The following is a 15,114-nucleotide window of genomic DNA, read 5'->3' on the forward strand; positions in this document are numbered from 1 at the left end:
ACAATGCGGGAACTATCTGCTGCCTAACCCCACACTGTAGCAGCACCCTCATGCCCCACCCAGCCCCTCCACCATCTGCCGCTGCCACCCAGAGCCCAGGGCTGTTCCACCCTGGCTCAACATGGTGCGGATCCAGATGCATGTGTAAATGCTGCTCCTGGGAGAAATAAACTCTGGCACAGTTTGTGCCAGAGTTTATTTCTTTGCCCTGATTGAATGTGTAGATGCACCCTGGGTTAATATGAAACCTCCTTTATATTTTACTATAATTTGCAAAAGTAAACAACATTTAACAATTGAAGTTACTACTTTTTCTTAATCTGAAAAGAATGTAAAATATAAGAAACAGTGAAGTTAAAACACAAGAAACAAATTGAGGTAAACTCTCTGCCTACTTTCTGCTTTTTTTTTCCCAATGGCTTGGTATCCTGGCATAGTGTCAGTTGTCTCTCCTTTCAGCAGTGTTCTGAAACTGTTATGTGCAGAGTTTATGCACTGTGATATGGGAAACAAAAGGAGAATTAAAGGCGGAACTGTTCCGCACATGTGGTAATGAATATGGGGAGTGGTTTATTGAAAACAAGATAAATTTTGCAGCCAAAATAAGCAATACAGGGCAATAATAAAAATGGAAACAACCATAGTTCTGACCTTTCTTTGCTTATATTTTACGGTTTCACGGTTAATCTATGGTGGTGCTTTTATCAGGGTTCTTAGTTGTTTAAGAAGCCAAGCTCTTGTTTTTTATAATCTCATTGGATGAGATTTGAGCACAGCTTAATTGCTTCTGTGCTTATCTGCCTTTTCATCTTGTTTTTGCGGGCATGTGGTAATAAATAGGGCCGAATCTCTGAATCGTGTCAGGAGACCCTTTAATCTCTCTGAATGTAATCGGAACCCTCGGAGAGATGAGGTTCTCCCCCTGCCAGGCAAGGGGCATGGGCACAGTGCTCTTCCCCTTCCTGGAGGAGGTTTGGCCGAACCCCACTGAGACTGAGCTGCCCTGGGAGCCCTCCCAGAGGTCCGACCATGCTGAGAGATGCTGGTGAGATTTGGAAAGATTTGGCGATTCGGACATAGACACAGCTTTAAATGTTTTTTTCCTACATACCTCAAGGTAGCAGGTGACTCATGAATGCTGAGATGCTGGGGCAGATGGAGAGTCCCACAGGAGCACAGAGGGCTCCCCAGCACACTTGGCAGCAGACCTGGAAGTGGACCAGAAGCACTTCCGGTCCACTTGCAGGTCCGCTGGGGAGTGCGCAGGCCCGCCCCCTCCCCCCCCCCCCCCCCCCCCCCCCCCCAAGCCTCACCGGCTTGGTGAGTGGTGTCTCCTGGGTCGGGGGGGCACCCGGGGTCTGCCCGTGGCTGATCAAATCCAAATCGAATACAGTCTGTTTTGCACACCCCTAGTACTAAGGGCTTTATGCTTTCTATGTTATATGTAAGAACAAAACAGCTCTTGACTAGGATAGAAAAATAGGAATTTGACAACTCTAGGAATTGTCTTAAGGGGGATGCATTTTAGTGGTATACTTATCCTACTGCCAGGAACAGTACATTATATCAGATGTGCAAATATTGTATCTTTTACTGATATGTAGACATTCTATTAAGGAGCAAAATTTCCTATTAGTGTAAGAAAGGAAAAGTGGATCTACCCCTGGGAATACATGGTTCATGTTGTCTTTCCATAACTTTCCTTTCAGTATGCACATAACAGTCCCTGCTTGGGAAGAACAATGGTTTCTATTTAAAATAAACTATTATTATCGTTTTAAGAATAGCTACTCCCAGGCCAAGAATGTATATTATCATTTATTCTACTCCTAACTCATTTGAATATTTCTTAATTAAAGTACTAGTGAGATTTGTTTATAACATAATAAAAAAAGGCATCAGTGTTTCAGCAGTGAGCTGCATTTTTTTCTTCATTACGCCGAACCTTTCCTTTTCTTTGTTTGTGACCAGGGATCCTAGTTTTCTCCGATTTTTAAAAAGAAAAAATCCCATATGAATTGCATTTCATTATAATCATGGAAAAATGTGGATTTTGGGTTACTTTTTTTAAATTAGAAAATTTAGGATTTTTTTTTATCAAAGAGAATCGTGATCCCTGTTCATGATTAATATGTATCCCATTGGTGATGGAATGATTCCTGAAGGAAGCTCCAGGTGCAGATAGAGCGATGGCAAACAAATGATAGTTTGTTTTGTATTTGAAGAAGCTGTTCAGTGCGGTGCTTTAACATCGATTAATTTTAGTTTTGGAAGTGAACTGAAGTTTAATATATGTCTTTTTGTTTGAAACATCTGTTAAACAAATATGGCTTTTGACTTTCAGTTGCCACCTCAGGTATCTGGGCATGTCAGAGGGCCCTCATCTCACCCACCTCAACATCAGAACAACAGTTATACCATACATATCTAAGAGTAATATTCCAAATAAACATTTCATTTGATTTTTTTTCACAATAAAATATTTCAGTTTTCATCAGTTGTTTTGATATTTTAGTTAAGCAGCTTCTATAATACAACTAAATGACTGTTGCTTACAAATTTACCATAATAGAAAATGCACCCTCAGACATTATGGACATAAGTATTAAAGTAGGCATCTGTATTTAAAAAATAAATAGGGAAAAGATACAATGGTGCTAGCTCTGCAATAACAAAATGTCATTCATATTTTTTTTTTTTTAATTTTTACCATCACTTGAACTAGCTACACCAACATAAAATAGGTCCTGAGCATGTTGGTTTCCCTGTCTAAGGTGCTTGCTAAAATGAAGTAGATTTCATAATAGTAATTCTTAGATTTGATAAAAAGACAGTAAAAGGGAGTACAAATAAAAAGGCAAGAAAGTTCTCTTTTGAGGGGCAGACTTTGAATATAACTATTCTAAAACTTTTGTTTGTAAATTCTTTGAAAACTACCAAAGATTTGGCTATATAATTTTGAATATTTGGTTGTGACTAAACCCTTGTCCAGTTATTTAGTAATTTCTCACATGCTTTACCAGTTTAACTCTGTACTGTTCCCACTTTGTTAAAATATTTATGCTGCTGTTCTTAATGTCTTACAGAAGAGCAAATCAGTGATTCTTTAAACTCAAGTTTTGATGACCTTTGGGGAAATTGTAAATTGAAGAAACAGAAGATGGAGTCACTGGAATGCATTCATGTGGCTCAAAGTGATATTTATGTTTCTACACCTGCATTGGAGGATTCTTCATTCTCCAACAATGATCGAGAAAACTTAACTCCAAAGCAATGTAATAGAAAACAGTTAAACAAAAAACTGATCTTGCAACACTCATTGGGGAGCGACCTTTCAGAAAAGGGAGAATCTGAAACATCTCCTAACAAGAAACAGAATTATGATGATAATCTGACTTCTGCATCAATTGTGACCAACAGTTCATTTCTCCAAGAAAGAGACTTGAGTTATTCTGCTTCTTCACAAAGAATAGTCCAGTTAGAGGCTGCTGCAGGTACCAAAGACAGTCACTCGGATTTATTAGTGAGCAGCAAAGATTTTAATGTGTGTTCAGTTGATGTGAGTGTTCCTGTTGACCTAAGGGATTGTGCTGTTGGACCTAAATCAAAGGGGAAATCAAAAAGAAAAAGATCTAGTACAAAACTGACTACCTCAGTATTATGTAAGTCGGGGTCTGAAAATGAATTCCTGGAAGCAATGACTACACGTAACAAGATTTCACATTCTGAGGAAGGTTTATATGAAGACTTTTTTTCATCTTCTGACTTGAATAAAAGTGAAATACAAGGAAGCCACTTTCTTCTTGGAGTTCAACAGAAATCATCAGGTTCTCCTGAAGTGATATGTAAAGCAGGCTCTTCAAGGAGAGAATCAAATGAACAGTGTAGCGCTCTTTCCAAAAAGAAGAGAAAAACTGTTCAGACAAATGACACTTTGTTAAAGAGTGACTGCAAACTATCTGAACTTCCAGAAAGTACAAAAAGTGTAACTTTAAATTGTATGGTAGGTGGAAAAAATGCTCAGACTGCAGAAGACTTAGTTTCTAGCTCACTGAATCAACTCCATCAGAACAGCTGGGAAAAAAACTGCAGAACTAATGTGAATTGTTCCTCTTATTCTTCTGGTAAGTTTCTGCATAGAACTGAGAAGTTCAGAGAGATAGCATCATGATGCACTGCAGTTCCTGTGCAACTAAATTGTAAAACGAGCTGTGAAATCAAGAAATTCTGTCTTTCAGAAGCAACTCTACAGGACGATAATACTGCAGTGATGGTATCACTTTCTTTAAAAAGTGAAAAGAAGGGCATAGTGGAGCCAAAAGAACACCCACATATTTTCCCAGATTCTGCAAATATGGAAAAGTCAACAGGCGATAAGAAGGAAACTCTACTCAAAAAATGCAGTCCAAGTATGTGAGCCTTCTTTTTCGTAATAGTTGGCAACCTTTAAATCCTGTACTGTTCTTCAAGGGCATGTAATAAATAATGTTCTCATATTTAAAATGTATTACACTTCTGCAAATAGTCAAACATGTTTATGTAGATCCTTATTTGAGGTGGGGGAACCTTATTAATCAAACAGCAGGAAAACTAAATGAAGTGTAAATAGTAGGAAACCCTCAGAAAAATCCCAGTGTTTGCATCATTATGGCTGGAGATACAGAAGTAAGGGAATAAATGCAAAAAATGTATCCCAAGTTGAGCTCTGTGAGTTTGCTGTAGGATCAAGTAAAACATGCAGTTGGGGACCTCATGTTGAAATCACCTGAAAGGAAAAAGATGATAATCAGAAGTGTGTGTTCGGTTTAGTTTAAATGTAAAGTGCTGTGAAGAATTAGTCTTGTTTAAACTCTTCTCTTATAGTTAATATGGAGAATTGTAACAATAAATCAGTGTGGTTTAAATATTGATGAACTGTAAATAAAGGTTTCATTTTTATTCTTACTTGAGTGTGAGCTACCCTTCTAATGAAGGGTAAAAATACTTCATTCTTTTGGTTGAAATAGTTATCTGGAACATGTTTTTAAAACTACAAAAAAGCTGTTTCCATATCTTGCAGTGCTACATTAATCAATAAATGTACAATAAATGTGACTTTTCAGTGACAAGGTTTAGACGTGCATTAATTAGGAAAAGAATTAATTTACTAGAAGAGTTCATAAACATGCAGCAATATATACTATTTTCAGTGAATAATAATAGCTTATGATCTGAGGAAAGCTTGATATTTTTCTTAGGTATTCAAACTTAATTATAAATTGAATTGCTCCAAAGTTCCTCCCATCTACTTGTAACTATTTTTGGCAGTGAAGTAAGTTTGTCCAGTTTTACTTAATTTCTACAGCTCATCTGAGAACCAGAGAAATAAATGATACAGTAAGCAAGGAATGCAACATTAATAGATTCTAAGAAAGATTTAACATCCTTCTGTAGCTGTTCAGAAATGTGAATGTGGACTTCATTAGTTTTATTTCTAGGCTCTGGGATTTGATTGAATGACCATTATGTCTTTTTAAGCTGCTTATAATAAATGTGGGAGCGCAGAGTTCTCTTGGCAACAGTTGTAAACTAAGCTCAGCTGTGGTCTTGGGGAACACAAGGCTGAAGCGTTAGGACCACAGAATCTTTACAAGCTACCATCTCTTATCTGTGACCATCGACAAGTTTACTCCTGCTTGAGAACTCTGGAAACGAAATGTGGTCCTTCTGCAGTTGATCGGAGTGTTGTCATTGACTTCTGCAGTGGCAGTATAATAAAGTGAGCAAATACTCAAATATTGGCAAGGCCTGATGAAATTTTATCCTAGAAAAAGTTAAGGAATAGTGGTAGCAATCTCTGAAGCATTAGCAATTATCTTTGAAAAGTCCATAGAAGAGGCAGGAGGTATCAGTGACTGAAGAAAAGCAAACACAATGTCCATCTTTAAACAGAAAGAGAGGGTTGATTGGAAAAATTTCAGACCAGTCAACTGAATTTCAGTATCCCAAAATATAATGAATCAAATGCATTAAACCTTCAGTTTGAAAGCACCTAGGGGACAATAAGGTAATAAACAGCCAGCAGCACTGGATATATTTGGAAATGTTTTCAGATCAGTAAGATAAAATTTAGTACAGGCAAGTACAAAATGATTTTATTTGTATTTGTTCACCATAGTAAAAATACAAAATGGAGAGTTAACTGGCCGGGCAGCAGTTCTGCAGAAAGGGATATGGGATTTAGAATGAACTACAAAATGAATGAGTCAACAATGTGGTGATGTTGCAAGAAATGACTCATTCTGGGATTTATTAACGAGTGTCATATGTCAGATATGATCATCTTAATGATTCCACTCTGTTTGACAGTAGTGTGGCCACAGTTATGTCCAGTTTGGGGCACCTCACTTTAAGAAAGATACTAATAATCTGATCATTACAGGCAAGAAAAACAAGACTGATTAAGTTTAGAAACTATAATTTACGTGGAAAGCTTGAAAGATCTGTGTTTGTTTAGAAAAGGCTGATGAGGGAATTTCAAGTTTTCAGACACCAAGTTTTGAAAGAAGACAGTGCTCAATTGTTCTTTGTTCACGGAGAATAAGGCAAGGAGTGACGATTAATTTTTAGGAAGGGAAATTTATTTAATCTTAGGAAAATATTTTTAAGTGTGAGGTTAGTTAGGCACTTTGAGCAGGTTACGGTGGTAGGATATGGACCCCCACATAATGACTATCCAGAAAGGGTAAATGGAAGGGGGAAGGTTGTAATATTAAAATCAATGTCAAAGCTAAATTTCTCAGCTTGTGACTAAAGAGCCTATTGTTAGAAACAGCTGATAAAAAGGCAGCCTAAGTAGCCAGATGCAGCAAGGAGAGAAGATAGAAATTGCAAGATTACAGGTTACCATTCAGAGAGTTACAGGATGGAAAAAGTAGTTAGGTGAGTGATATGTATATGGAAGATAACCTGCTAGAAGTTATAAGGTTCAATCCTTAGTTGCTTCATAGAGGATCTCTAGAGGGGGCAGGTCTGGATTCTTTTTTCCCCTCACCCCTTTTCTTGTACAGTATAGGAAGTGATAGCAATGAAAAACAAAGTTAAAAACTTGTGGAGTCCATAAATTGAGGGCATAGCCTCTAGATTTTTAACTTAGGCAAGAACTCTGAAGAAGGTTAAGGCCCAACCTCTCTGGACGGAAAAAAGGTGCAGAGGTGACAGAAAGACTGTTGTACCTGGCAGGTTCACAAAGGGGCACTACAGACATTGAGCCTTCAAATACCTTACTTAAATCCAAGATGAGAGGTTTTTTCCCCATTCAAGATAGGGGTGGGGAGGGATTGTTTTATCTTAAACTCAAGTACCGCAGTGGCTCTGGCCCTGACCCGGGGCAGAGTTGTAGCTGCAGCCAGTGCCTGCCCTGGGTTGGAGCTGCTACTGCTACCTGTCTGGGGCTGGAGCTGGAGCTGCTGCCTACATTGCTGCCTGGCCAGCACCAGGGTGGGGCTGGAGTCACCATGTGCTCTGTACCTGGGCTAGAGCCAGAGCCACTGCTTAGCATAAGGGGGTGGAGGGGAGAGTGGCTGGAATGCAAATGGCAGAGGGCATGGCCAGCAGGGGGGGGCAGGTGCTGGGGAGGGTATCAGCACTGGGGTGAGCAAGGATAACAGCCTGGCTGCCTGCCTCCCAAGTACCTGCTCCCCTGCTGATGCCTTCCCACTGGCCCCCCACTGTAATGGTAGGGTGAACAAATTTATGATGTGCCTTATGTAATTAGGTTCTATACATGAAAAATTACCCCCCAAAAATTATAACTGATGCACAAAAGGTTGCCTGTAAAAAGGGAGGGGAAAGAAGAGAAAAGTCTGAGGACTGGGGGAGAGATTTAACTCAATTTTTTATAAAATAGCAATAATGTATTTTTATCATATGAATCCTCCTGAGTCAGACTTGTTTTTGTTTGTGAAGTTCCCAGAACAAGAGATCCTGGTCAGAGGCTGGGGTCTACTCCTGCAATACCAACTATTAAAATCAATGTCAAAACTAAGTAATAAGTACTATGCAGTTAATTTAAACCCCAATTTTAGCTATTTCTTCAATAGGGTCTTACTTAAAAACCAGCCTTTGCTGGATGCTTAACTGAATTCAGCAGAATTTTTATTTATGTAAAATTCCTGCAATTTTGAAATTGAAAACCTAATCTGTTTGCTTTTACAGCACGAAAACAAGAATGGGATAACGACAGTAAACAATAGTAAATTGTGTGCGTTTTTATTATAAATTGTCTATAGTGAAAAGATTGTGTATGACTACATGAATAAGTTACCATGCAGTTATGTTATGTGGACATTGCCTGCATGCGTTTATCCAGTAGTAAATGGAAGGTAATTTATCTTTCTGTTGTGGAGTAAGCTACCTTGTTTACCACAGGTTAATACCATACATATTTGGGCTAAGTACAGACAGTCAAAAAGCCCGAGGCTGATTCAATTTAATTTTTGCAGGTTATTCTGAGCTGCGTAGATTGAACCAATAAATGAGTGAACAAACATTCACTTTTGATTCTGGTAATGCAGCCTCGTGCCTATAGCGGTCCAGGCCCGAAGCTGAGGGGCACTAGAGCATGCCTCCATACTCAGGGAGAGCAGACAGTGTGGGCCAAAGCTACACCACCCACTCTGCAAAGGGGAGTTTGTGGAGGAGGTGCAAAGCATCCTGGGATGCTAGGGGACTGAGTTAACTTGAATCTGGAGGGAATCTGGGACAGAAGTTCTCTAAACCAATTTAACCTAAATCAGTTAAATCTGATACTACATCCATCCAGGTTTACCTTAAACCGGTTTCAGCCATTTTGAAAGTGGTTTATGTGCACTGAGCTTCTGTTGCGTTACAGATTTGAACCAGTTTCCAATTGCTTACACACAAACTGGTATAATTTCTGTCCCTAATCTTGCAGTCACTATACAGCAGGGGCTGGTAACCTGTGAGCTACATCTAGCCTGCTGAGCCTTTGAATCCAGACTACCACGGTGTTCAGGGGTAGGGGGCTCTACCTGACCTGTGCTCCAGTGCAATTGGGCACCCAGGGCTTTAGTGGAGCAAGACTTCTACCATGCTGTGCCACACCACATAAGGGCAGTGGACAGAAGTGACAGCAGCAGCAAATTTCTAATGCCTGCCCATCTCAGACCTGAGCTGCCATTCCAGTCCTGTGCTGGAATGTTGTCAATCACTCTTGTAGAGTATTTGGTACGCTGGAAGGTTACACCTCATCTCATGGACAGCTATCTAGGTACCCATACTTTCCCTAGAGTAAAAATGAAAAAAAAACCCAAAACCTAATCAAAGTGGCAATTTTTTTTCTTTGGTCCTTATATTACAAGCCATATCTTGTTGAGTAATGTAAAAAAAATTTACAAATACTTTGGTAGTTGATGGAGAATTTGGAATATATTACTAAATAGAATGTAACTTTTGTTTTTAAATTCACATCAAATTAAATGCAGCTACATTTGTAAATACAGATATGGTACCAGTCCTTGGCCCTTTAACACTAATTAAAACAACTTTATTTGGGAGAAATTACATTTTAGGCCAATCACTAAACTTTAGTAAGGATAATTTAGGCCATTGGGTCGATAATCACGGAACTCTGTTTTTTCTTTATTTTAAAAGAAATGAGTATCCAAAAGTGGACTTTAATTAAACTTAATTTTGTGAAAAATGACCTAATTAAATCTTCAGTAATTGCATCTATTTTAAAAATAGATTAAAAATACTTTTAATTTAAGCAAATTAATTTTTCAAATGAATCTATAACTTTCAAAGTATTATTGATAGTATTAGAGATTGATAATATTAATTAATATTAATTCACATAACAGATATGGCTTTAGTTTACTTCTTCCTGGTAGTCAGCCAAGCAATTTTCTCACTTCTGGAGGGGTCATTTTTAGAAAAGAAAGTTATTTTGTCTGCATATATTAAGTTAGTTCTTAGCCGAAGTGCCAGATATATTCAAAGGTCTGATTTGAAAACAAACCCAAGACTTGTAGCCTCTTTGGAATGAATTACTAAGTACATTCTAGGACCATATTCTAAATACAAATGTGGGTTTTTCCTCTGTTTTTTCAATTTCTTCTATGTGAAGCCATTGCATGGAAATCGAATAGAATAGATTGTTTTACCATGTTTGAAGTCATCAGAAACTTGAGAGATTAAACTAAAGACACTAGTGTAATTTTATTGTCATAGTTTAAAATGTAAAAATAATACAAACATTAGCCTACAGATTATATTTTTAAAACCTTTTAATACTCGGTAACAAAATTTGGGTAAAAAATGGTTCAAAGCCTTAAAAGAGTTTTGATGACAGTTCCCTTTTACAAGTATACACCATTTTCCTGTCACTGTTCTAAATGTCTAATCCACTGGGTTGTTGTTTTTTTTAGGTGTTGAAAATGAAATATCAGTATGTGATGCCAGATGTGGCTCTCGTGAAGTTTTTAATGCAAAACAGAATAAGCACAATGGGGAGTTAAAGAACACTGGGAGAATCAAAAAGGTCAGTCTATTAGACAAAATGTCAAGAACACTTTTTGATAATTTCAGCATCTTTTAGAAATAAATTCAGTTCACATGCAGTGCCATGTGATCATAGAGTTCCACATGAATTTTATTTTTTCGTGAAATACTGGATAACTATTAGACTGAAATAGCACTTGACTATAAGAAGCCCATGGCATCTTAACTGTCCTGGCAAAGTTACATTGATTAGAGAGGTATAAAGGTGGTAGGCTAGGATAAGCTATGTATTAGGAAAGAGGTATTTAGCCAAGTTATTCTCAAGTCAGGGAGAAGGCAAGGCGGGGTGCTACCTTAGAGGCTAACTGGTTGAATGGCCCAAATTTTTGTAGGCAATAGCATACTTTGTTAGGCGCTATATAGTCTAAAACGCAGTTTTACTCATATAAGTTGTATCCATTCTAGGAGCATGCTACTAGGATTCCTAGATCAGAAAAGTGCTTTTAATGTAGCTGCAACCTTACTCTAGTGCAGGGGTTGGCAACCCCTGGCACGCGTGCCATTAGTGGCACGCGGAACCATTTTTGCTGGCACGCCGGGAAGCACACACAGAAATTGTTGGTTTTTTTTAAGTTCTTGCGCCAGCTCTCCTGTGCAGCCACAAGTCCCAGCACCACGGCAGGTACCGGGGCGAAGCCAGAAGAATGCAGGCAGGGAGGCTGTCTGTGCTCTACTGCCCCCTCCCTGTGCTCCCAGGTTGTGCCTTCCAGCCCGGCTGGCCCCTGGAGGGAGCTGCCCAGGTAGGCAGACGCCCTGTCCCACCTGGGGTAGCACTGAGGTGCCAAGTGCTGGGGCCGGGTGGTCAGGGCAGGGTCTGGGCGGCATGGGGCGAGGTGCCAGAGGCAAGCCAGCCCAGTTGGTCCCTTAGGAAGGTGGGGGCTGGGCGGGAAGTTGGGGCGACCCTGGGGGTCTGCAGGCTCGAACTGTGGTGGGCAGGCAGGCAGGTGAGCCCAGCAGCACCAGTGGTGGGGCCTGGCCTGGCCTGCACAGTTCCTTAGGGATGGGCCGCAGCCACCCTGTGCATGTGGGGATGCTTGCTGGCCTGGCCAAGATGTCAGGCTCTGGGGGCTTCCCTCTCTGGGATCGGCCTCTCTGCACACTGGGCACAGTGCAGGCAGGGCAGAGCCATCCCTGGTGCAGGGACCTGTCTGTGGGAGCCCCCTAGAGCCTAGGAACAGCCACCGTGGCTGCCTCAGCCTGCCCAGGTCCCAGCCTTGCCCACCCGCAGCTCCCCTCAAGGGGCCAGGACTGGGGCAGGCACTGCATAGAGCCGCTGTGCTGCTGGCTCGGCCCTGAGCACCAACTGCGGCAGCTGTTCTCAGAGCTTGGGGAACAGCCTGTAGCTGCAGCTCCCACTCCCACTATACCCGGCACACACAGAGACCAAGCAGGAGCCCCCTGAGCCCTGCGTCCTGCCCCAGCCAGGCAGTGTCCCTTCGTGGGCAGGGTGGCTGCACCCCATCCCCGCAGAGCTGTGCAAGCTCACTGGGCCCCACCTCTGGTGCTGCTGGGCTCCCTGCTGTTGCCCGAGTAGTGGAGCCCTGAGGCAGCCCCCGCTCCCCACCTGACACCAGTCCTCTATTTACTGTAAAAAAAAAAAAAAAAAAAAAAAAAAAAAAAAAAAAAATATATATATATATATATATATATATATATATATATATATATATATATATATATATATATTAATGATTATTAATAGTATTAAATATGCAGTGCATCCTGCCATGTACCCCCTCCGCCCGTTTTGTTTTGTGGCGTGCCGGCACTCCGGCACCTTACAAGGTAGACATTGTGGTTTTTTCCGGCCAAAAAACGTTGCCTACCCCTGCTCTAGTGTATGTTGACCGCAAGCTGAGTTTGTTGCTGTGTTGGTGTAAGGGCATAGGCAGGCAAGGTTCTTTGGTTAGATGCGATAATTTTTATTAGACCAACTGAGTAGTTGGAAAAAAGTTCTTAGCAAGCTTTTGGGAGCAGTCACCCTTTGTCAGGCATAGGGAGTCTCTGCTGGTCTGAGGCTCCAAGGAATGAGAATTCCTTGGAGAATTCTATATTTGATTTATTCTTTTATTTATATATTTCCCCATTAAAGCATTTTTCTCAGTAAATATAAACTTCCCAGCAGCAAATCAAATTAAAATAAATTACACAAACAAATGTACATAGAAAATTGGTGGAAGGTGGAATTAAGGTAAATAGGTAAAATTTCTTGAGCACGTGAAATTAAATTGAAGAGAATGCTGAGAGAATTCTAAAAATTCGGGCTCCTCTACATGTGCAGATGAAGGTACAATGAGATATAATGCGTGGTCCACACAGTCGTGCCTCCTGCCATGCATGATCCCATCGTGCCTTGTTGCTGGCGCAGGGGAAGCCCATTCTTGTACCAACAAGAAACAAGCTCCCATGACTGAGAGCCCCTTCAGTTGAGTGGCTCCACCCCCCACCCTGGGGCTGGGGGATCACAGCTGCTGCGATCTCCCAGCCTTAGGGGTTCATGAAGGAGAAGTGCCAAGTCGCGCACTTAGGACAGAACAATCTCATGTATGGTCTGGGGACTGACTGTCTAAGCAGCAGTTCTGCAGGCAAAGACCTTGGGGTTACAGTGGACAATAAGCTGAATGTGAACCAACAGTGTGCCCTTGTTGTGAAGAACGCTAACAGTGTCCTGGGCTGCATTAGTAGGAGCATTGCCAGCAGATCGAAGGAAGTGATTCTTCTCTATTTGACACTGATGAGGTTACACCTGGATTACTGTGTCTGGTTTTGGGCCCCACACTGTAAGAAGGGTGTAGACAAATTTCAGAGTCCAGCAGATAGCAATGAAAACAGTTAAGGGGCTGGATCATATGATTCATGAAGAGAGGCTGAAGGGACTGGGCTATACATGTGCCCAGTGTCTGATCCAATGTTCTAATTAGAACATGTCGGAGCAGACTTGATTAATCAAGTTTGTTGAAGCATGCTAAATGACCTTGGTGTCACTTGTATTCGGCATCCCTGTGCTTCAAACTGTTGGCGGGGTGCTTTAACTAAAGCTTTAATGGTGCTTTAACTAAAGCTCATCAAATGAGCCTGCACCACCATTTTGAAGCATGGGACACTGAATGCACAAGATGCTGCATGTGCTTTAATTAGCTCCTGATTGCGGGTTGTGATTGTGGTGTTATTTTTCAGATGATGCAACACATTGTGAATGATTGCCAAATTATATCATGTAATGGTGATCTAAAATCAATCCGTGGAGCTACCCCTAAAGCAGTCGAATGGTTATCAAATTTAGATATTAATCTATGAATGTTGTAATACTAAAATGTCATATGAAAGAAGTAGTAGTAGCTCCTGAGAGCTGCTTTAATTAATGGCCCCCTCCCTGCTCCGGAGCACATTTAAAGACACCCATTTAGTCTGAGTGGAGGTTTAATAGCAGTCTTCAACTACTTCTTTAGTGGCTCCAGAGAGGATGGAGCTAAACTGTTCTGTGGTGGCAGATGACAAGACAAGGAGCAATGGTCTCAAGTTGCAGGAAGGGAAGTTTAGGTTAAATATTAGGAAATACTTTCTCCCTAGGAGGGTAGTAAAGTGCTGGAACAGGTTACCCAGAGATGTTGTGTAATCTCCATCCTTGGAAGTTTTTAAAAACAGGATAGACAAAGACTTGGACTGGATGATATAGTTGGGGATGGTCCTGCTTTGAGCAGGGGGTTGGACTAGATAACCTCCTAACGTCCCTTGCAACCCAAATTTTCTATGTTTCTATGAAACCCACAGGGCTGCAGGTTTGTAACTGCCACAATCCTCTAGCCTCAGGTACGAGAAACCACTGGGGCTGCGGGATCTTGGATGTCATGATTCCCCAGCCTCAGGGGTGCATGAAGTATGGCAGCCACAACTCTGCAGCCCTGGGGGTTTCACAGATCCCCAGGGCATCTGTGCCCCCCAGCTGCCAAGACCCACCTGGTCCCAGCACCCAGTGTCTGCAACTGTTGGATTTTGAGTCCCCGTATTGCCAGGGCCTAGAGTCCACAGCTGCTCGGGCTGAGAGTCACCTCTGTTCTGGGACTCCCAGCCCTGGCTAGGCATGTTACATCCCTGTGGCTGGGAGCCTCCTCAGCTGACAGGGCTCCCACTTGCAGGAGAGACCCCTGCTACACATGCAAATTAAAACTCAATAGAAGCCAGCTATAAAGTTAATACATATTTTCAAGGTTTAACTTTATAGCTGATTGGACCTTTTACAGCATGATAGCTACTTTGCATATGTAGCTGGTTCCAAGTTTATTATGTACATGATCCCTATAACATATAGAGGGAGACTCAGTCAGCTAAAGTGGTTAAAAATCTTGGACCAATGTTCTGCTATGAAGCTATCTGAAGAATTTTGGACAAAACAGCTGATCAAAAGAGCTGTTTTTCTTCTTTGCTAAAATATTTAGAAGTTGCAATTATTAGATAACTTCCACATTATATGCTTCTCGTGGAGGCAGGGTACTGGACTAGATAAACTGGTAATCTGTTCTGGGATAAAATTCTGATTTTACTTCCTGTCTT

The 15,114-nt window shown here is 41.1% G+C and overlaps 1 protein-coding gene across 10 annotated transcripts in view; it reads left to right on the forward strand.

Moving 5' to 3' along the window:
- Positions 1–15,114, forward strand: part of MCPH1 (microcephalin 1) — a 228,582-nt gene that overhangs the window by 20,315 nt on the left and 193,153 nt on the right. For all 10 annotated transcript variants that reach the window (XR_002090579.2, XM_019488425.2, XM_019488427.2 and 7 more), the window contains 3 exons: positions 3,087–4,124; positions 4,239–4,409; positions 10,431–10,543. Coding sequence is in view for 9 of the 10 variants with exons in the window: in XM_019488425.2 (XP_019343970.2) it covers positions 3,087–4,124; positions 4,239–4,409; positions 10,431–10,543 (1,322 nt within the window). In the remaining variant the exon portion in view is untranslated. The remainder of the gene's footprint in view (positions 1–3,086; positions 4,125–4,238; positions 4,410–10,430; positions 10,544–15,114) is intronic.

This window comes from Alligator mississippiensis, chromosome 1, assembly GCF_030867095.1.
Source record: "Alligator mississippiensis isolate rAllMis1 chromosome 1, rAllMis1, whole genome shotgun sequence".
In the NCBI taxonomy this organism is placed as follows: Eukaryota; Metazoa; Chordata; order Crocodylia; family Alligatoridae; genus Alligator; species Alligator mississippiensis.